General features: G+C 34.3%; 1 protein-coding gene across 3 annotated transcripts in view; it reads left to right on the forward strand.

Moving 5' to 3' along the window:
- Positions 1-21,449, forward strand: part of SPRED1 (sprouty related EVH1 domain containing 1) — a 120,906-nt gene extending 99,457 nt beyond the window's left edge. For 2 of the 3 annotated variants that reach the window (XM_077880561.1, XM_077880562.1), the window contains exons 6-7: positions 12,369-12,470; positions 15,504-21,449. In XM_077880561.1, coding sequence (XP_077736687.1) covers positions 12,369-12,470; positions 15,504-16,154 — 753 coding nt within the window. In that variant the 3' untranslated portion in view covers positions 16,155-21,449. The remainder of the gene's footprint in view (positions 1-12,368; positions 12,471-15,503) is intronic. The other variant, XM_077880564.1, reaches the window with a different exon arrangement.
- Positions 21,450-22,898: the final 1,449 nt, after the last annotated feature.

Here is a 22,898-nt window from a genome sequence, read left to right on the forward strand (position 1 = left end):
TATTATGACTATCAGAGTGTCAGGCTCAGCTCTTTAGTTGACATGACTGACATTCCAGCCTAGATCCCTATAGTCCCAAACTAATTCCATATTCTTATAAGAAGGAAGTGATTGGCTCAACTTAGGGCAAGTTTATTTATAAATTCTGTATGGCTGTCCATTCCAAGGTTGCAAGATGGGCCAATTAGGTAAAGAAGAGATAAAATGATGCACACTCCATCCAACATTGCCATTCTTATTCTAGGCTATCTTACAAGTATATGGTTTGCCTTTGGGTCAAGTGCCAAATCCTGGTTTAATCCTAATTACAGCTGATGGGCAGAGTGGCAAGGCGAATCATGGCAACCTTTGAGCAAGGAGATGTTTCTTTTTGTCTTGTGTAAATTTAAGCCGTGAGTTTTATATTTCCTGCCTAAACTTGTTATTTTTCCATTTTGCATAAGGTCTGTTTGCTTAATAGACCCAAACTAGGCATTGGGGAAAAGTTATTCCCTGGACAGAAATGTCTCCAACAGTGGGTAAGATCTTGGGCTTCAGATGCAGGCAGATCTAGTTTTAAATCTCGTCCTTTTAATTTACTTACAATTACAAAACTAATGCTCTCCATCTTCCTGTTTCCTCATATGTAAATATCAGTAATAATAAAACTTACTCCCATAGTATTATTTTAGGGGCTAAAGCAGATCACTGATTGATGCATTGATATGTATTTGAGATATATGCATGTGGTAAATGTCAGAGCACTTACTATGTGCTGGGCCCTATTTTAAGCCCTGAGAATAGCTGTCAACAAGAAAGGTATGAGCCCTAGCCTCATGAAAGATAGAAATGCTGGTAAGGGAGACAGGCAGTAAATAAGTTAAACCAATAATATTTCTGATAGTGATAGTGCTATGAAACAAAGTAATGGGAAGTAGAATAGTATGAATATAAAGGGGGACTTCTACAGATCAATAAAATGATAGGGAAAATCCTCTGGGGAGCTTTTTATATGGAGATATGAATAATATCAAAACGAACATAATAGCCATATGAAAATCCAGGGATGAGGGACGGGTTATCCAAGCAGCAGCTTGGTATTTCAGAGAAACAGGCTGATAGAGCTGCAGTTTAGTGAGTAAAGGTGTAGTATATTACTACAAGTTAAGAGAGAATTTGATAAGGTTTGGATAGGACAGACTATTGGGAAGAATTGGACTCATTTTCTAGTTTCAATGAAAAGCAGTTGGAAGGTTTTTAAACCTCCAGTAAATGTCTTACTTTGCATTTTTAAAACATTATGGTTTCTGTGTGGAGAATAGACAGTTAGGATATGGTCACAAGTGGAATTAATACCAATTTTGAAGACTATTGTTTTTATCCAGGTAAAAGATTTTGGTGATTTGGACTAGACAGAAATGATGAGAAATGATTACATAAGGAGTAAATTCTGGAGGAAAAACCAAAAAAGTCTTGAAGAAAGATTACAGTCCAGGATGCCTTCTGAGTTTGAGGTCTAAGCAGTTGAATGAGTGATGTTGCCATTATCTGAGATGGAGAAGACTGGGAGAGGTACCTCTGAAACCACTCCCACTTCTCAGTCCTGTCAGAGAGCACAGTGGATGATTTGCCTAATATTCAGAGGTTGTATGTTACGACATGTAGGCTTTTATATTCTCAATGACTAGTATCATGATTAAATAAACTGCCATGATTATCTCATGGTGGTAAAAGATGGATCTTAAACATTTCTTGTGATCAGATAGGTTTTTTTTTATCAGATAGTTTTTAATTGTTTACTTAACTGAAATTTTACTTTCCCCACCGACTTCAGATTTTATAGCTCCTTTCATGTTCATGTTGGCCATTTATCAAATATCATCTATTGCTAGGGTTTTTCTTCCTTCTCAGAAGATAAGACTCTTGTTTCTTTGATAGTGTTTGATTGTCTTAATTTGTTCTGTCAAACATGGGTCTCTGTTCCCCCAGAAAGTACAACTGCAATTATAGTGATACTCTTTACATTTTTTCCCCCTCTAATATCATAGTAGAAGTGGCATAATGAAACCTATTACTTCTTTTTTTTTAGACCTGTTAGTATTTTTTCCTGATGTTTTGCATACATAAAAAAACTTTACTGAAAGCAACACTCAGATTTCTGAGAATCATCCTGGTTTTACTTTGGAAGATGACTTTCCTTCTCATATTTAATTATTTGCAGATTAGTTGTTAAAGTGTTATATGTGTTTTCATGTTTAATAATTTTATCTGACTTTTGTAATTGTCTTAGGAAATCAAGAAGACTATTTAAGAGATTTTTATAGTCTTTTGGTACTTCACTAATTGCTCTTGATTCCAGTATTTCATTTTAGCAGAGCCAGTATCTTTAGTTTTTATCACTGAAGAAATTCATGCATAGGATCGTTAAATACCTTAACAAAGTCACTAGATTAATACTTACTGAATTATTAGAATTCTGAGATTATTTACAAATGTTAAATGTTTCTACCTTCATCCTTTTTCCTCCTTTTGTATTCTAGCACAGATTAAAATATTTCGTTTTATGGCAAACAAGCAGCTTTATATTTCATTAAGTCTGATAAGTATGGCCTATTAATTCTTATCATAGCTGGTCCCTAGTATATGCTGAGTACTGTTTAAAGCACTATATAACTCATATTGATCTTCACAACAACTGCTATGGCAAACTGCCTCATTTGGGGGACAGAAATTGTCTATAGTTTGTGCATGTTTTTTTCTAAGTTTACTATGAAATATTATAAGAAATTTAAGAAAAACATTAAAATATTGGTACAAGAAGGAAGAAAGTAATTTTAAACCTGTCTTACTTTGAGAAAAAATAATAGCAAAAATAGAGGCTGAAAATAGTTCACTTACACTGTTCCAGGGATTTTGGAATCAAAATAATCCATCTGGAGTTATATTTGATCAGCACCCTCTAGACATCCTAGGAAATAAGATATTTAAGATTAGAGATACCCAGTTTGACACTTTTAAATACAAAATATGTTCTAGTATCTTGAGTGATGGGCAGAAGAAACTTACCAGTGGAGGAGAGAGTGGATATATGTACATCCTGAACTAGACAAGTGATTCCTATAGTTTGAGCAGTGAGAAAAAACTTGGTGAATGTACGGACCCCTGGGTGGCTGAGTGGTTGAGTGTCTGCTTTCAGTTTAGGGCATGATCCCAGGCAAGTCCCGCATCAGACTCCATGTAGGGAGCCACTTCTCCCTCTGTCTGTGTCTTTGCCTCGCTCTCTCTGTGTCTCGCATGAATAAATAAATAAAATCTTAAAAAAAAAAAAAAAACCGTTGTGAATGTAACACAAAGTTATAATAGACTAATATTTATGATCCCAGACCCTGGGAATTATTTGACCTACCTTTTTGGCTACCTATAAACTTTAAGCTACTCTTTTGACTGAAGGGAAGAAACTGAGCCCTTCTCCCAAAATGGAAATGATAGTGGTGGGAGTGGTTGAAGTCTGTGGTCAACATGAAGAAAAGTACAAAATAATGCTAGAAAACTGCAAACCGGGAAATAAACAACATTTGGCAGGAAGCTCTTAGCATAGGGATTTTGAACATGGTTTCTGGGTCTAAATTCCAGGCTTTTTACAATATTTTCCTTATCTCCAAGATTGATGTGACATAGAGAAACAAGAGTTACGTTTTATGAGTTTGTAGAACTAGACATTTAATTACACACATTTGCTGATGTTAAAATAAGCAAACTCAGTTTATTAGGAATTAGAATATAGCACGTATTCTCCTTTAAAGCTATGGTAGATATTACCTATGAATTTAATAAGTAATTACAGAAATTTCTTAACAGGAATAATACACACTTGTATTTGGCACAGCCCTGTTATAGTGGCATAATTTCTCCATTTGGATGTCACCCAATAGGCCTCACATGGTGAATTTCCCATAGTACAACAGAACGTGTCCTTAAATTTGAAGGTCAGAAACCATATTTTAGGGATCCCTGGGTGGCACAGCGGTTTGGCGCCTGCCTTTGGCCCAGGGCGCGATCCTGGAGACCCGGGATCGAATCCCACATCGGGCTCCCGGTGCATGGAGCCTGCTTCTCCCTCTGCCTCTCTCTCTCTCTCTCTCTCTCTCTGTGACTATCATAAAAAAAAAAAAAAAAAAAAAAAAAAAAAGCATATTTTGTCAGGATGTTAAGACTGGAGTCATCTTTCATGGATTAAAATAATTAAATTTAAGAAAACGATATGTAAAAATTAGAATGTAAAATTTAAGCCATCCTGTGGATTGTAGAACTAGAGGTAACTTGTTTAGTACATTGTCTACATAAAGTAGGTCTTTATGAGATGTAGATCATTGCCCAAATCTAGCTTCATGCTTATATGCTCAGCAGAGTACTTATGTGCTTTGAATGTTTAATTGCCTTTGACTGGGTAGCTTGATGGAGCCTTCTTCTCTACAACAGAAGAACAATTTTGCCAAAAGGACTAGACTCCTTCCTTACTGTCAAGAAATATGAACAGTCTGAGATTTTATCCTGGCTAACAGGTTAACCTGCCAATTGTATGGATGCTGACAGAAGACAAGACTGGTAGATGAGAGACAAAGGACATTATTACTGTATAGCACAATGAAGTAGCATGAGGTTCATGTTTGTGTTGGTCCCCTGAACTTCCAAGTCCCACAGGGATGGTGCTAAGCTGCTCAGGGTGGATGTTGCACACTCTGGTTTGCATTGCAGCATTGGAACCCTGGGCTTAGGGAACCCAAAGTCTTTTATAAAGGATAGTAAGGTTTGCCTGATTTCTGCCAGGGAAGACACAGTGTCATAGTCATATTGGATATTAAACAAACCTAACTGAAAACAGGAAAGACACTATCTTTCATTGGTTTCGCTTTATACCCATCTTTGCATAGATAGTCTGAAACAGAGGCATCTTTCCTCATTAGATGTGCAGAAATGAGACCTATGGAGAATTGTTACCTAACATTAGCTGAAAAAAACACTAGCTTTTCCTCAAGTTATGCTTAGGTAGGCATTGTGTTTGTCTTTGACTCATTTTCTGTGCTTCCATGGGCTATTTAAATCCTTTTGATGGATAGGTACATTCTTTCAAAATGCTAATGCTCTCAGTCAGATATTAGTTAGGTCTAATAGGCCTAGAAGTCATTATGTCTCTTTTACTCGATTTTGCTTACTTTCAAGTTCCTGAAGGTCATTTCATTGTGGACAAATAAAGGCACATGTATCAGTGAGCTTCTGATAGAAAATTTATGACATATTTAATACATAGAAAACAATATATGTAGAAACCAGCAAACAAAGAGAGGAGCACCCCCAGTCCTATCCCCTTGCCTTCATTCTAGAGGTAACCATTACCTTGGATTTTGTTTGCTTTGCATTCCTGTGCTTTTCTTGGTATCTTCACCACTTATTTCTTCTTCTTTGGCCAGTGGATATTTCAGTAATTTCCATATTTTTGTTGTTATTAAACATACTGCTAGTACAAACTTTCTTGTTCCAACTATTCATATGCAAGAGTTTCTTCAGGTGTATAAGAATGGGCTTTTGACATTGATGTGTACAGAAGACTCTGGACAAATTAGACAAATTAGCATATAGGATTCATGTGTTCTATAACTAAGATATTTATTGAGCATTTGCAAAATTATAGATGATTTTTCCTTTATAAAATGATTTTCATTATGTAGTGTTCTATATGACCTTGTTCCCAAGCAATCCAAGTAATAAAATTTTCATTGATATTTCCCCATTTTGAGTTTTATATATAGGCAATATCTCTTAGTTAATGGTAGTTTTTCACTCTCTTTAAAGGTGTTTTTGATGAATTCTAAATTTTAATGCAACTGATTTACCCTTCTTTTCCTGATGCTGTTTCTACAAATTTCTCCCTATTTTTATCTCAAAGATTTTCTCCCTCTTCTAAAAGTTTTAAAGTTTTATGTAACCCACTTCAAATTAATTCCTCTTCTGTGGTAGGGAACCAGTTTTATTTTTTTCCATATAGATAATTAATTGTCCTCATACTATTTATTGAATTACTTCCCCCACTGATAAGCTGTGCTGCATCTTCATATATCAAGTTGCATGTTTTAGATCCTTTTTTTTTTAAATCTGCCCAAATACTTACTTCATTCTGTGTTTACTTCAGGTCCCATTTTCTTCATGACACCATCCCAGACTATTGAATCCAGTGATTTCTTCCCATTAATTCCTGAATTCTTACATATTCCACCTTAAGTTATAATTACATAAGTTTATGTCAGTAAGGTTAAGAACCATTTTTTCTACATCATGCTTCCCATAATGCCTAGTACTATATATTTTTTAGGATATCAAATAGAGTTGAATATATTGAAACTAAAAGGAAAACTGGGAAATAGTAGCTCATAATTTTTCCCACTAGATAGAAGAAGGTAGACATTGGAGAATGCATAATAAAGACAGGTTAGAGAGAGTAAACACCATAATCCAGAAACTACTTCATCCTACATTAATCCTCTAGTCCTACCTCATGCTTAAAATTAGATTGCTTCTGTTCTCTTTATGGTCCTACTATGTGATTAAAGTGCTAATGAAAGTAAAATTATAAAACAGTAAGAAACAAGGCTGGGAATGAAATAACCTCTTTGAATCCTTAACTATTTTTATTTATTTTTATTTTTTATTTTTTTATTTTTTTCAACTTTTTATTAAACTTCTTTTTTGTTTAAGACACTACTAAGTAGGTGGTTCAAGTTGGATATATCCATTTAAATTCATTTTTGAATTAAAGTATACAAACTTTTTAATCCAACAATTTTACTTTTAGGAATTTGTGATGCAAATATATTTGAACATGTGTATTAAAAGTTATTGTATAAAGATATTGTTCAGCTGTGTTTATAACAGCAAAAGCTGGGGAAAGACTATATTAATCAGACTAGTTACATAAATTAAGTCATTCATTCAATGGAATATTAAGAAGAAATAAGGTAAAGCTCTATGTACCAAACAGAAACGTATCTATAATGTAACAAGTGTAAGGAAGCACTAAATTTTCAAAGATCCACATAAATGCAAACATACATGAGTGTGTATGTAAATATATAGTGCCAAAGTGAAAAGTATCTCCAGTGGAAAGTTAAAATTGTTGAACCTACCTTGACACATCATAATCACCCACAGTCCATAATTTACATTTGAGTTCACTTTTAGTGTTTTGTATTCTGTGGATTCAAACAAATACATGACGTATATCCATCATTATGGTATCATTATGGCCCTAAAAATTCTGTGTCCCACCTATTCACCTCTTCTCTACCCCACAAAAACACAATTCCTGGCAACCACTTACCCTTTTATTACCTTTATAGTTTGCCTGTATCAGAAAGCCATATTGTTGGAATCATAAAGTATATCGCCTTTTCAGATTGTTTTTTTCCCTTAGTAATATGCATGTAAAATGCTTCCACGTCTTTTTTTTTTTTTAAATACTGAATAATATTCTATTGTCTGGGTATACCACACTTTATCTATCACCTACTGAAGGACATTTTGGTTGCTTCCAAGTTTTAGCAATCAAATATGAGCTGCTATAAACATTGGTGTACAGATTTTTGGGTGGACATAAGGTTTTGAATCTTTTGGATAAATATCAAGGAGTGCAATTGTTGGATCATATGGGGAAAATATGTTTAGTGTTACAAGAAATTACCAAATTGTCTTCCAAAGTAGCTGTAACATTTGGAATTCCTACCAGCAGTCAGTCAGTAAGGGTTCTGTTTCTCCACATCCTCCCCAGCATTTGGTGTTGTCAGTGTTCTGAATATTGGCCATTCTACTAGTTGTGTAGTGAAATCTCATTGTTTTAATTTGTATTTCCCTGATGACTTAAGGTATGTAGCATCTTTTCATTTCTTTACTTTCCATTTGTGTATCTTCTTGGTGAAGTGCCTGTTGAGATATTTAGCCCATTTTTTAAATTGAGTTGGTAGTTTATTTATTGTTTTTTAAGAATTCTTTGTATATTTTGGATAACATTCCTTTATTAGATATCTTTTACAAATATTTTCTCCCAGTCCATGGTTTGTCTTCTTCTTATTTTGACATTGTATTTTGCAGAGCACATAGACTTAATTTTAATGAAGTTCTGCTTATCAGTTCTTTCTTTCATGGATTGTGCCTTTTGTGTTGTATCCGAAAAGTCATTGCCATAACCAGGGTTATCTTTCTGTTCCACTGATCTATTTGTTCTTTTGCCTGTACCACACTGTCTTGATTACTTCAGCCTGGAAGTAAGGTAACGTCAGTCCTCCAGCTTTAATTCTCCTTCAGTGTTATGTTGGCTATTCTGGGTCTTTTACCCCTTTCTGTAAACTTCAGAATCAGTTTGTCAATATCCACAAAATAACTTGCTAGGGTTTTAATTGGGATTGCATTTAATCTATAGGCCAATTTGGGAAGAACTGACATCTTGATAATATTGAGTCTTCCAATCCGTGAACATGAGATATCTCTGCATTGATTTTCTTTTATTTTGTTCATTATCATTTTATAGATTTCCTCATACAGATGTTATATACATATTTTGTTAGATGTATACCTAAGTATTTCATTTTGGGGAGTGCTACTGTGAATAATAGTATCATGTTTTTATTTTTTTATTTTTTAATAGTATCATGTTTTTAATGTCAAACTGTGTATTTATTGTTCGTATATAGGAAAGTGATTGGCTTTTTTATATAAATCTTGTATCCTGCAACTTTGCTATAATTGCTGTTCTTGGAGTTATTTTATCAATTCTTTCAGATTTTCCACATAGATGATTATGTCATCTGTGAACAAGGACAGTTTTATTTCTTCCTTTTCAATCTATATGCTTTTTATTTCCTCTTATTGAATTAGCTAGAAACTCTAGCTTTGGATTTGATCTTCTTTTTCTGTTTTTTCTAAGGTGGAACTTAGATTATTGTTTATAGCTTTTTCTTTTCTAATATGTATATACATAGCTGATGCTATAAATTTCCGTCTTAAGCACTTCCTTCACTCCATCCCACAATTTTCATTTCCATTTAGTTCGAAATACTTCTTAATTTCTCTTGATTTCTTCTTTGATCTACTTGCTATTTGGAAATTTGTTATTTTGTTTAATCTCCACATATTTGGGGAATTTTCACTTACCCTTCTGTTGCTGGTTTCTGGTTTATTTTATTTATTTGTTTGTTTATCTATTTTTAAAGATATTTATTTATTTATTCATGAGAGACACACAGAGAGAGGCAGAGACACAGGCAGAGGGAGAGGCAGGCTTCATACAGGGAGCCTGACGTGGGACTTGATCCCGGGTCTCCAGGATCAGGCCCTAGGCGGAAGGCGGCACTAAACCGCTGAGCCACCCGGGCTGCCCTGGTTTCTGATTTAATTCCTTTGTGGTCTAAGAGTGAACATTGTATAATTTCTATTCATTTAAATTTTATTAAAGTCTGTTTTATAGCCCAGAATGTGGTCTCTTGGTTAATGTTTATGTGAGCTTGAGAAAATACTGCTGCTAAGTAGTCTATAGGTTTCACTTAATATTCACTTGATTGATGGTGTTGGGTTCAGCTAGATCCTTACTGCTTTTATGCCTTTTGGGTCTTTCCATTTCCGATAGAGGAGCATTGAAGACTCCAGCTGTGGTAATAGGTACATTTATTTCTCCTTGCAGTTCTATCAAGTTTTGCCTTGTGTAATTTAATGCTCTGTTCTTAAGCATGTACCATTAAGGATTTCTAGGTCTTCTTAGAAAATTAATCTCATAACATTATATAATGCTCCTTTTTTTTGACCGATAGCTTTCCTTGCTTTGAAGTCTGCTTTGTCTGAAATGAATTAAATTTGCTTCCTTTTGATTAATGTTAGTATAGTGTAGTATTCTCCATTCATTTACTTTTACTCTATGTGTGTCTTTATACTTACAGTATTTTTTTGTAATTGGGTCTTAGCTTTTTTTATTCCCTCTGATAGTCTCTATTTTTTAACTGGTACCTATAGGACATTAACAAAGTGATTATTGAAACAGTGGAATTAATACTTTTTTTTTTTTTTTTTACAGTTTTCTATTTGTCACCTTTGTCCTCTGTTTCTATTTTTGCCTTTCACTTATTTTCTGTCTTTAGTGGTTTAAGTCAACATTTTATATGGTTTCAGTTTCTCCTTTTTTTAGCATGTAAATTATATTTGTTTTTACCTTTTTTGTGTGGTTGCCTTGTGGTTTGCAGTATGTAAGATATTAAACTTATCTGTGTTCATTTTCAAAGAACACTAAACCACTTTACAAGCTTTGGGATTACTTTATAATAACAAAATAATCCTAATCCCTTCTTCCCATCTCTTATATCATTGCTGTTATTTATTTCACTTTATATATATACATACATATGTATACATTATCATATATGATTGAATACGTTATTATTTTTGAATAAGCTATTCTGTTAGCTCAATTAAGAATAAGAAAAAATAAAATTTTATTGTGAAAATTATTTTATTCTTTCTTTAATATTCCTTTACTCTTATGAAAGTCTGAGTTTCTGATCTGTATTATTTTCTTTCTCTCTAAACAACTTCATAATATTTCTTATAAGGCAGACCTATTGGCAACAAATTTCTTCAGTTTTTATTTGCCTGAGAAAGTCTATATCTCCTTTTAAGTTTGTTTGTTTTGTCAGGGCACAGAATTCTAGGTTGGCAGATTTTTTTCTTTCACCAACTTTATATATTTCACTCCATTTCCTTCTTATATGGTTTCTGAGGAGAAGTCAGATGTAATTATTCCTTTATAAGTAAGGTCTTTTTTTTTTTTTTTTTTTTTTTTTGGTCATTTTTCAGGATTTTTTCTAGTTTGAAAATGAAATGCTTAGGTATAGTGTGTTTTTTTTGTTTGTTTGTTTTTGTTTTTTTTGGTTTGGTTGGTTGGTTGGTTGGGGTTTTTTTTTTTTGCATTTATCCTGCTTGGTGTTCTTTGAGTTTCCTGTGTCTGTGGCTTGGTGTCTGACATTAATTTAGGTAAATTCTCAGTCATTACTATTTTAAATAACTCCCATTCTTTCCTCAGTAATGTCCAGTCTAGTTCAGCTAAGGCATTCTTCGTTTCTCTTAGTGTTTGTCGTCTCTAGCATTTTTTGGTTCCTTATTAGAATTTACTCTCTTTCCTTATATTCCTCATTTGTTCTTGCATGCTATCTATTCATTAGAACCTTTAGCATATTAATCATAGTTGTTTTGAAATCTTAGTCTGTTAATTCCAGCATCCTTGCCATGTCTGGTTCTGATGCTTGTTTTTTCTCTTCAAATTGTGTTTTTGCATTTCAGTATGTTTTACAGTTTTTTTAATAGCTAGACATGATGTACTGGGTAAAAGGAACTGCTATAAATAGGGCGTTAGTATGTGGTAGTGAGGTATGGCTGGGGAGGGGAAGCATTCTGTAGTCCTGTGATTAGGACTAGTCTTTTAGAATGAGCCTTTGCTTTTAGACTGTGAACTCCAGAAGTATTTCACATTTTTTTCTAACTTTTTAGTTGGGTCAGGTGGTTAGAGTTGACTAGAGTTGGCTATTTCTCTTCTCCTAGGTCCTGTAGGGTCTGATAATATTCTAGTAGGTCAGGCTCTGATTAACTAGTTTCTTCTGAGGGCAGACCTTGTAAAACAAACAAACAATAATACCCAGAGTATTCTAGCACAGTTCAAAAATGGTTCCTTATCCCCCTCCCCCTTCTGGAAAGCAGGCAGGGATTTTTCTGATATTTACTCCCAAGAACCTGGTTGAGCTCTTGGCAGTAACTCAGAAGTTTGAGAGCTTCACCATGACTGGGTCCACCTAGAGTTTTTGACCCTGAGTTATATACCTTGAGCTCCGGCAACTCATCAATTACAGTTCAGGTTTTCCTACCTTAGCACTGGTTTCTGCTGCAGTTTCTGCTCATGAATCTGCTCTAGTGAGCTGTGATTCCCTTTATTTTCCTGTCTTTCTCCAGTCTTGGAAGCAGTGGTTTGTGCTGTGTACTCCTCTCTCTTACAGATCTGAGAACAGTTGGTGAAATTTTTTCTATTTGGATCTTTTACTTGTTAGGACAGAGTAGCATTACTAAGTTCCTTACATGCAGAATCAGAAACCAGAAGTTCATGTTACTTTCAAAATTAAAGTTTAAATGTGTAACAGATGACCCGACTTTAAATAATAAATGGAGTGATTCAAATGATTTTTATTAAAACTATTTTGAAAAACTTCTCTACTAATAGGCTAGGAAGTTGTGGAATACACACTGTATATAGTTTTATTAAAAATAAATACATTCTCTTGTCACTGAAGTAGAAATTGTTTATATTTTAGATAATGTTCAGTCATCCAGGCCTAGACATTCAGGACAGAAGTATAGAATATGTACAACGGCAAATATCCAAGGAATGTGGAAGCCTAAAGTCCCAAAATAGGGTAAGTGATCTTAGTTTTATCTTCTGATATGGAATATAATTAGCATACAAGTGAAGTTTTTTTAGTCCTTCTATTTTCCATGTGGCTGAATTATACTAGAAAACTTTTTTTTCATGTATAGATTTGCTACATGCATGTTTATAAACATTATTAGTTAAATTTCATTTAAATTTCTGGTTTGAACCTGGGAATTGCCACTGTGTATTTATCACTGGATAAAGCCAATAGGAATTATATATTGTTAATTGAATAGACTGTATCCATCATTCCACCTTTAGCCCAGATCTAAAGGTGTTTTTTAGCCCCACTTCCAAATATCTTGAGAATGGAAGTTTGTCTCAACCTGGATCAGGTGCTATCCTGTAGGCCAGTCACTGTGTCCAGGGACTGGGACTAGGAAATACAAATGTGACTACAAGAAGCCCACTTGTATAAACTAAAGGGAAAGGTCATTTTGACTTAGATTCCATTTGATTTATCCCCAAAAAGATTAATTTGCTCCCTGGCCTCAGGAAGACAGTCTACTCAGAAAGGGGGTGGGAGAAGGCAGAAAGGGAGGAAATGAGAACAAGTGAGTATAGTGTGTTTTAAGTCATTTTCAGAGATTCATATAGCCAAGCTGTATACGTGTATGTCTATATATTAGTTTGCAAGGGCTATCATAACAAAATACCAGACAGAGTGGCTTAAACAAAAAAATTATTTTCTCACAATTCTGAAAATTGAAAGTCCAAAATTAAGATGTTGGCATCTTTGGTTTCTTCTGAGGCTTCTCTTCCTGGCTTGTAAATGTCTACTTTTTGGCTCTATCCTCACATGGTCTTTCTTTTGTGTACCCAAATTTCTGGTGCCTCTCTCTGTATGTCCAAATTTCTCTTTCTTTCCTCCCCCAACCTTTCTTTTTCTTTTTTTTAAAGATTTTATTTATTCATGAGAGGCAGAGAGAGAGAGGCAGAGACACAGACACAGACAGAGGGAGAAGCAGGCTCCATGCAGGGAGCCTGACGAGGGACTCAGTCCTGGGTCTCCAGGATCACGCCCTGGGCTGAAGGTGGCATTAAACCGCTGAGCCACCCGGGCTGCACCCCACTCCCGCTTCTTTTTAAAGATTTATTTATTTATTTTAGAGAGTGGAAGAGCGTGAGCACTTGTGAGCAGGGGGAGGGTTAGAGGGAGAGGAAGAGAATTTCCAGCAGACTCTTGGCTGAGTGTGAAGCTCCACACAGGGCTCGATCTCACAACTCTAAGATCATGACCTGAGCTGAAAATAAGAGTCGGATACTTACATGACTGAGCCACCCTGGTGCCCCCAGATTTCCTTGAGAGGATACCAGTCAAATTGGATTAAGACCCATTGTAAAGACTTTATTTATATGTAGTTACCTTTTAAAGGCCTTGTATTCAAATGTAGTCACGTTCTGAAGTACTGGGGTTTAGGGAGTACACAGTTCAGCCCATAACATCCCACCCTCTGGTTTCTCAGGTTCATCCCCTCACAACAGCCTTTAAAGTCTTAACCCATTCTAGTATCAATTCTAAGTCCTGGATCTTATCTTAACTCAAATGTGGATGAGACTTAAGATGTGATTCCTCTCTACCTGGGAACCTGTAAAGCAAGACAGCATTTCAAAATATGATGGGAAAGACAGAATAGATACTCCCTTTTGAAAAGGAAGAAATCTTGGAAAGAAGAAAGCAGTCATGAGTCCTAAGCAAGTCTAAAACCTTGAAAATAATCCTCTTTGGCTTTGGCTCAATGCTTTGTCCTGTGGGCCCAGCAGAGTGGTGATCCCAAACCCTCAACAGTGGGTAATATAGCTTCATACCCAAGGTTTCAGGTTTCTGATCCACTGAAGCTGAGAATTGACCCTGCCCTGTGGAAGTGAGAGAGCCTCACCTTTGGGATCATTCTTTCCTATTCTTAAAGGATAGCACATGTTTTCAGTCAGATAGCTCTATTTGCCAGTCCTGTAAATCCTAGAAGTGCAAAAGCTGTTCTTCATTTCATCCTACCTGTTCCCTGTAATCCCATGTGGCAGCATTGTCGCTGAGATGGTTGATTAGATTCAGGAATCACATCGTAATCTTTTTATTATATGATTGGTCAGCCACACCTTTGGAATTCTCTCCAGAACGTGCTTTCTCAATTTTTGCACTATCCGTAGACTTCCAACTCTTTAAGATCTGCTTTTTGCTTAAAAATTTCTACTTCACTTTATCCCTTTCCTCTCACATTTTAGTATTAGCCACAAGGAGAAACCGGGTGCCTTCAACACTTTGCTTAGAAATCTCTGCCAGATATCCAAGTCCATCACTCACAAATTCTGTCTTCCACAGAACACTAGCATATAATTCATCCACATTCTTTACCAATTTATTGTATCACCTTTCCTCCAGTGTCATTTCATCTAAGCCTTCACCAGAAGCACATTTAATGTCCATATTTTACCAACAGTCTCCTCAGGCTGTTTTGTAACATGCACCCCAAAACTCTTTTAGCCTCTACCCATTACCCAGCTCCAAAGGCATTTCTATATTTTTAGGTCCTTGTTAACAGCAACACTCCAATTCTTGGTACTAGAATCTATAATGAATCAGGGTTCTTCAGAGAAACAGAATCAACTAGTTGTGTGTATATATACACAGAGATTTATCTTAAGGAATTGGCTCATGAAATAATAGAAGTACATATGCAAAATATGCAGGTGGGCTCTCGGGCCTGAGACTTGAGGAAGAGTTGCAGTCCCATCCAAAGGCAGTCTGCTAACAGAATTCTGACTTGGCTTGGGGGAGTGGTCAGCCTTTATACTGTTAAGGCCTTCAACTAATTGACAAAGTCTGCTTATGTAGTGGAAGATAATAATCTTCATTCACAATCCATGAATTTAAAGATTAATCTCATCCAAGAAACATCTTCACTTAAACATCCAGAATAATGTTTGATCAAATATTTGGCACTGCAGCCCCTCCAAATTGACAGGTAAAATTAACCTTCACCATTCTTATTGCCAATTTCATTTCTTTCCTTTTAAGGTCCCTTTGAAATCAATCCGACATGTCAGCTTTCAAGATGAGGATGAGATTGTCAGAATAAACCCTCGAGATATCTTAATACGTCGTTATGCAGACTACAGACATCCTGACATGTGGAAAAATGACTTAGAGAGAGATGATACTGATTCCAATATTCAATTTTCAAAACCAGACAGTAAAAAATCAGACTATCTGTACTCTTGTGGGGATGAGACTAAGTTAAGTTCACTCAAAGACTCTGTGGTATTTAAGACACAGCCTTCCTCGTTAAAATTTAAGAAGTCAAAACGAAGAAAAGAAGATGGTGAACGTTCCCGCTGCGTATACTGCCAGGAAAGGTTTAATCATGAAGAAAATGGCAGGGGAAAATGTCAGGATGCTCCAGACCCTATTAAAAGATGCATATATCAAGTTAGTTGCATGCTCTGTGCAGAGAGCATGTTATATCATTGTATGTCAGACTCAGAGGGAGATTTTTCTGATCCCTGTTCATGTGACACTAGTGATGACAAGTTCTGCTTACGATGGTTAGCCCTAGTAGCTTTGTCTTTCATTGTACCATGTATGTGCTGCTATGTCCCTTTGAGAATGTGCCATCGTTGTGGTGAGGCGTGTGGGTGCTGTGGCGGGAAACATAAAGCTGCTGGATGAAAGGATCCAGTGCCAAAATGAGCTTAAAATCTTTGTTTCCAGGAATTAGATAACTTGGATTTGTGGAAGCTTTTGGCAAGCAATATGAAATCTTGCCTGGTATCATTGGGGCCACACGTGGAGGAAGCAGAACTTGTTAGTTCTTGGCATTTCACAGATGCTAGCCATGCCTAACTTTTTCCCTTCAGTGCATGGCATGTTTTGTTACAGGTTGTAAAGAGTATTTGCAAAAGGAAACAGTTTCTGATTATTGGTTATAAAAAGTGAGCATAAAATATCCAACTAAAAGGGATTAATTTTTGGCATTTTTGTATATTTATGCATTAGGTGATGGGACTTTTAAAGGTTTGAATTCATTAAGACATGAACTAAAAGTGCACTAGGGGACAGTTGATTTCAGTCTAAGAAAAGTTAACACTTGGGAATTGTAAGAAGTAAAACAAGTACAACTAAATCATTTATTAGTTGTTTTTTGAAAGCGGTTTTATGTATAAATAACAAATGTTTATATTTAACTAAATATAAGGTACGAATTATCACATATTAAACTTTTCTTCCCCTTCCTAGTTCTGGAGTAGATGTACATATATCTACTGTCACATTCCATTATATTTTGAATATTTTACTCATCTAGTTAATAACGTTTTTATTCCATGTGAATGATTTGATATTTTCATCCTTATTTCCCTTTGGCTACAGTTTATATTGAGTTCTATCTCAATACATTCTGGTAATCTAAAACCTTTAAAAATATTCTAATAGCCTTGAGTGACCAATTTTTTTTTTTTTTTAAGCACAGATGTAATTGTCTAATGTTCTGATGGGAATGTAACACTTATTTTTATATAAAAAGACTGAGTAAACATAGAAAAAAGTGAGGTTTTGGGGTTGTTGTTTTGTTTTTTGTGGTATTCAACCAGCAAGTTGTTTTCTTTCAGATTTTCCTCCTTCAAAAAAAATCATATTGCATTTACAAATGTTTTACAAAGCAAAAAATGTAACTGGATAGTTCATGTAAAAGTTTTCTCCTGAGATCTCCATTTATCATTCTGCTAAACTAGAATATGTTCAGCTGTGTTAATCATCTTTTAGCTTCATTCTCAGTGCTTATATTATTCATGTAACAATAACTTTTCCCAGTTGCATTTTACTTTATTTAAACTTGCCAAAAGCAAAATTATTTTATGTTAAAATAAATACTAAACTATCCCAGGAAAGTATTTAATCCAACATTGTGAATGAAATATCTTGTACATATAATTTTATTTCTTTTGCAGAGCATTGTATTGCTGGATGTTTTATTTACAAAGTAGTTGGATAAATGTTCCAACAGATTGTTTGAAGTAGTTGGGTTCAATTTGTCTGGTTGGGTGTTTTGTTGTTGTTTTTTTGGTTTTTTGTTTTTGTTTTTGTTTTTGGTAAGTGTTACATTAAAACTCTAACAAGTAAAGGTTCTTTAAGAACATTCCCTTAGAGGGATAAAATTGAGAAGTGTGCCTTTTTTTTAATGGCTTGAAGTTTCAGAAGTGATAAGATTAAAATCACACTACCATTTGAAGCTCATTTCTATGCAGGTTTTAAAATGTCATTTATGTATCATTCTTTTTACATACCATATTTAAGCTTGTGTTAGCTTTCTTCTTTTGCCCCAGATCAAACTGAACAATGTATATAACACTGTCTGTAAAATACTTTTTTTTAAGAAAGCATTTATATTTATATGACAGCTAGAACTGACAACATTGTGTATATAGATCATCTTGAAGTATTATTTCACATTGAAAAGAAGAAAAATATATTGATAACTATAGATGTTATGAAGAAGAGGTTATTTCTAGTTTTGTATTAAAAAATCAATTGGATGAACTAAATCCAAAATATGACACTGTAGCAGCAGTTTTAAGACTTATTTTTACTGTTTATATAATTGAACACTGCTACATCAGATGATCTTCATCCCTGAAGTTTTCAGCTAAACTTGGTTTCCTAGAATAGACTGTTAACTTTCAAAATTACTTTTTATTGGTAAAATGGAAATATTGATTTTCCTTGTGAATGAATTTTCTTATTTGTAAGTGCTGAGTTCATAATTCAGGTTTGAGCAAGGTGTGAATAACTGAAGAAAATAACTTGCTGGGTTTATAGGAATATGCTGTGGAAATGAACTGTGTATATACTTCTGGGAAGAACAAATTTAATCATTTCTTCTGTTAAGCACTAATCAGTATAGTGCAACTCCTGGTTCTGTACTGTATTTTATATGCAACATATATGCTTTAATATTTTAATGTTTGTGCATTAATATTTTCAATTTGTTTAACCACTTTGCTGCTAAGATTTTGCCATCCCATTCCCATTTTTTTCCTTTACAATTTTAAACAAGTTTCTTCATTAAAAACTATGGTGATGAAATGTTTTTTATTTCACCTTGGATCTTTATAATTAACACACTCAGATTCCAAACCAGTTTAGAAGACTAACTGATAATATAATGTTACCTGAATCCCTATGTCAAAATGTTCTCTTGAGTGAATTAGAATGTGTAAAAAGGATAGTTTAAATTCCTCATTCTTAAAACTTGTATAGGTTTGTTCAAGAATATTTTCTTCTTCTGCAGACAGTTTTGGCACTGCCAACTGGCTTTTCCTCTGAAACCTTTCTCTTTGCTTTTAATCTGGTAGCATAAACAAATGGCTAAACCAGCTTAAGTTATAGTAAATATTGAAAACGAAATCGTCTAGATGGCATAACAAAGACTTTGGTCTGAAGGCTTCTTGTGTTCAGAACTAATAATTCATAAATGATGTTCCTCCTGCCTTGACAGGGGAATCATTTGACTTCTGAAGAAATCTGAGGTATGGAACTTCAGCACCACCTACTGGATGATTCATAGACCAGAGACATAAGGTGGCAATTAGGATCTGACAGGTTCATCACTACTACCAATAAAAAGGGCTATTTAAGTAGTGGCCACCTCCAAACAAAGCAAGAGTTAAATATCTCAAAGGAACTGTAAAATGAACCTTTTCTCTAATGTGTCTTTTGGTCACTGAAAGATTTTAAGCACTTTTTTCTTACATATTCTGTCTTAAAATATTTATTGATATTCAGAACTGGCAATCAAACTTAATGGATGTGCCGAAGCATTTATAAAACCAATTCTTTTAACTTGCAAAAGCCATTACCAAAATGGTATTCTAATTTTCCTCCCATTACCAGCCAGGGAGAGTTTTTTTTAAAAAAAATAAATAAACGTCACCTATATTTGATCATGACAACTTCAGAGAGTGTGTGTATGTCTCTGGGATGATGTTGGGACAGGGGTTAAAATTTAAAGGGGAAAACTTGAAACTACCTATTTTCATTGGTTATTCAGCAGTGCCTAAAATGAACTTTTGAAGTAATACAAATGCACTTTCAATTCATGTGTATAGTGCCATCTGATACCTTGGGTAAGTCTTGCTTTTTCTTTTCTTTTTCTCCCCACTGCCCCCCCCCCCTTAATTGAATACCACAGAGGTGTTTTCTAACATACATACAAAGCTACAAAGTACAGAAAACGTACTTTCTTCCAGATGGGCAATTTAGAGGATGTTTCTTTTGTTGAAATTTAGGTTTCGGGTATTACTGTTTGGAATATGCGGGAAGATTGGGTTTTTAATTTTAGCCCAAAGATACCTTAAGCAAGTGTAACATATTTCGACATATAAAACTTTGAAAACTTTAGTTACCTAGAAAACAGATTCTTCACCAAATATTCTCATTCTTAATTTGAGTTCCAGGACCACATATCTCAGTAGAAGGGAAAGCACTAGAAACTTGCATTGTTGTTGCACTTAAAAAAAATTGGCCTATAAACCATGATAATAATAGTACCATAAGGTGTTTGGAATGAGTCAAAACATTAAGCAATCACAACCTGAGATGATTTATATAACCTCCCCCCCCCACCAAAAAAAAAAAAAATCCACAACAACAACAAAAGAAGGGCTTTAAGGTATTAAGGTACTGTTTGCCTAGCAGCCAGGTGGTTATAAAACTTTCATATGCTTTGATACACTGATGTTAGCCATTGTTCCTGAAAGCTCCTTAAATTGCATAAGTTGCTAGTTTTGAAACTTTTCAAGAATAATCTAGTTGAAAAACCTTTGTATTAAAGATACACAGAGATTTTTGTGAACATTGCAAGTATGTAGTGTCATTTGCTTTTTTTTCTTGACCTCAGAAGTGCCTCACTTGTATATTCCATTAAAAGCCTGACTGCATTCTTTCTAATAAGCAATGAAAAATTGTTTAACTCATGTCATGATGTATCTCCTTAGATATAGTTGATTAGCTTGATAGTTTGGATATATAATGTAAATATGCATATATAAGTTTGTAACTGTTTTTGTTACATCATACCCGTGTAATTGGACATATCAGATGATATCATAAGAATTTGTTTTTAATTACCTGATTAAACCTATCATTAAATATGAAAGGACTTTTTCTTACTCTTCTAGAGGGTAACTGTCACATAAGAGAATAATTACTTAAGGAGAAAGCAGTAGAAATGGACTATTTTGGTCATTTTTTAAGGTATATTTTTAACTGAAAATTCATGTATATAGTTCATTTTATTGACATTTATTCATCCTTAACTGTATCCAGATTTATTATGGTCTGGTACCTATAAATAGGTACATACAATAAATATACACGTTATATTTATTGGTTTGAGAACGTGTTACTGCTAAATCTGGATTAAATGATAATCCTTGAATGATATGTGGGAAATTTTTAGCCCAAGACTACTACTGATTTTTTGTGTGTCCTACTCGGTTTCAGAGTTGCATTTGTAATATACAAAAATAATAATCTAGATGATAAATTAATAAGGGGACAGTACTCAAAAATAATAGCTTATTTCAACACCAGAGTAACTTTTGGATTACTATATTACAGTTATATTTACTTGAAGAATCAAGAATTAACTGTTTGCCATGAATTATGAAATGTAGTCTCGTGTTTATTTACAGATTTTCAGAAATTTGCTTTACATTCTTCACAATCAAGTTAATATCCACAAGTAAGTAAAATAGTTTTTACATTAGAGAAATTGAAAACTAGGGTTTCTGCTTGGCCATCATAGTGGTCCATGCTCACAGTGGTCCTGAAAGAAAAAAAACATTGGTCTTAATAAAACTTGTTGACTCTTAAAATTAACTGCTTTAAGATTTGCAGTTTTATAGAGATCCTTTGAAATGATGGCTCAAAAAAATATATTCATAATAAAAGTCTAACAAAATCATAGTTGAAATGGTGTTTTCTTTTGTCTAACAGGTTTTATTTTTGTTATGTAATGTATTTTAAATGATCCTTTTTTTCTTTTTCTTTTTTTTTTTTTTTCTTTTTTACTAAAGAGATTTAGGCTTCAAGAGGTTAAAAAAATATTCCCAAGATCACATTAGAGGCACCAGGATTCGAACCAAATTGTCTTACTTTTTAGTCACAATACAATTGTGTGTTTCAATTGTGTGTAATCAGGGTTACAGATGTACTTAACAGAATTACTTTTTCTGTTAAAATGAAATTTTCTGTAAACTGGAAAATTTTATAAGTAATAACTTAATTCTTTTTGTTTCAGTTCTTGTTGAACTATTCATCTACCTCACTAAGTTGTGGTGCACTATGCAACTGGCCTGTAGGCATCCTTAAAATTGAAAGAATAAGATTGTGATAGTACTTAAACATTTCATCAAGATAGATCAGTTTGTGCTGATCCAATAGAAAGTACTGAAGACATACATGCTGTCCAGCCTGTGGTATTGTTCATTTGGCTCAATTGGATGGCATTTCCCTAAAGATTCTGAATCTGAGGGATTCTTTTTCACCAAAGCAGTGATAGTTTCTGTTGAGGCAGTAGAAAACAATGTTCTCAGAATGAGTCTTCTCCTGGATTCTGGACTCTTTTTTTCAAATAGTGAGCCATTTGTATGTCAACTCTTCAGAAAGCCGGTCTTTGAACCAGAGTTGCATTTAGTGTCAGGGCTACTGACACACGGGTCACCATGAGGCTAGTGTCCCCTTTCTTTCCCTCAAACTTCATTTTAACCTAGAAATAATTTATATTGGTTTATAGGTTGGGTGCAATTTGGAAAGGACAGGAAGACAGGACAGGAAGAGCTCCACAATTCTTAATACTGCAATAAGATCTTTCTGGATGATAAAACTTTAAGGAGACCTGTTTAATTTTCATTTCTGTTAATTCTTAATTTTGCATTGTAAAATTGTAAGATACTTATCTAAATGATTTTTTTCATTTTAAAATGTGATAGAGAATATCTTAAGGGTATTACTTGTCTAACATAAACCCCTTTTGCATCTTCTGCATTTTCCTCCCTCCTTGTCCCTGTTATAGGAATGTCTCCAACCTCTCCAAATTCATGAGGGGAAAAAAAATTCATGGAGAAGAAATTTCAGCAGTATATTACAATTCTTTTTAAAATGCTTATATTCTTCCCAGGAATGACCAGGAAGCTTAAATATAGGTCTTTCATCAGTAAGGGAAACCAGCGTTTGACTATCACTTAAAATTTAAGAGAAAACAAGATGTATTAATTTGTGAACTCCTAGCTAGTTAATGGTTCTTATTAAAGTTATTATTAAATTTTTAAGGTGAAATGCACACAGGATAATACTCCAAAACTTTAAGGAAAAAAGGATGCAAACCAAAGTACTTAAAATTGCTGATAAAGTTGA

This window comes from Canis aureus, chromosome 32 (assembly GCF_053574225.1).
Source record: "Canis aureus isolate CA01 chromosome 32, VMU_Caureus_v.1.0, whole genome shotgun sequence".
Classification (NCBI taxonomy): domain Eukaryota; kingdom Metazoa; phylum Chordata; class Mammalia; order Carnivora; family Canidae; genus Canis; species Canis aureus.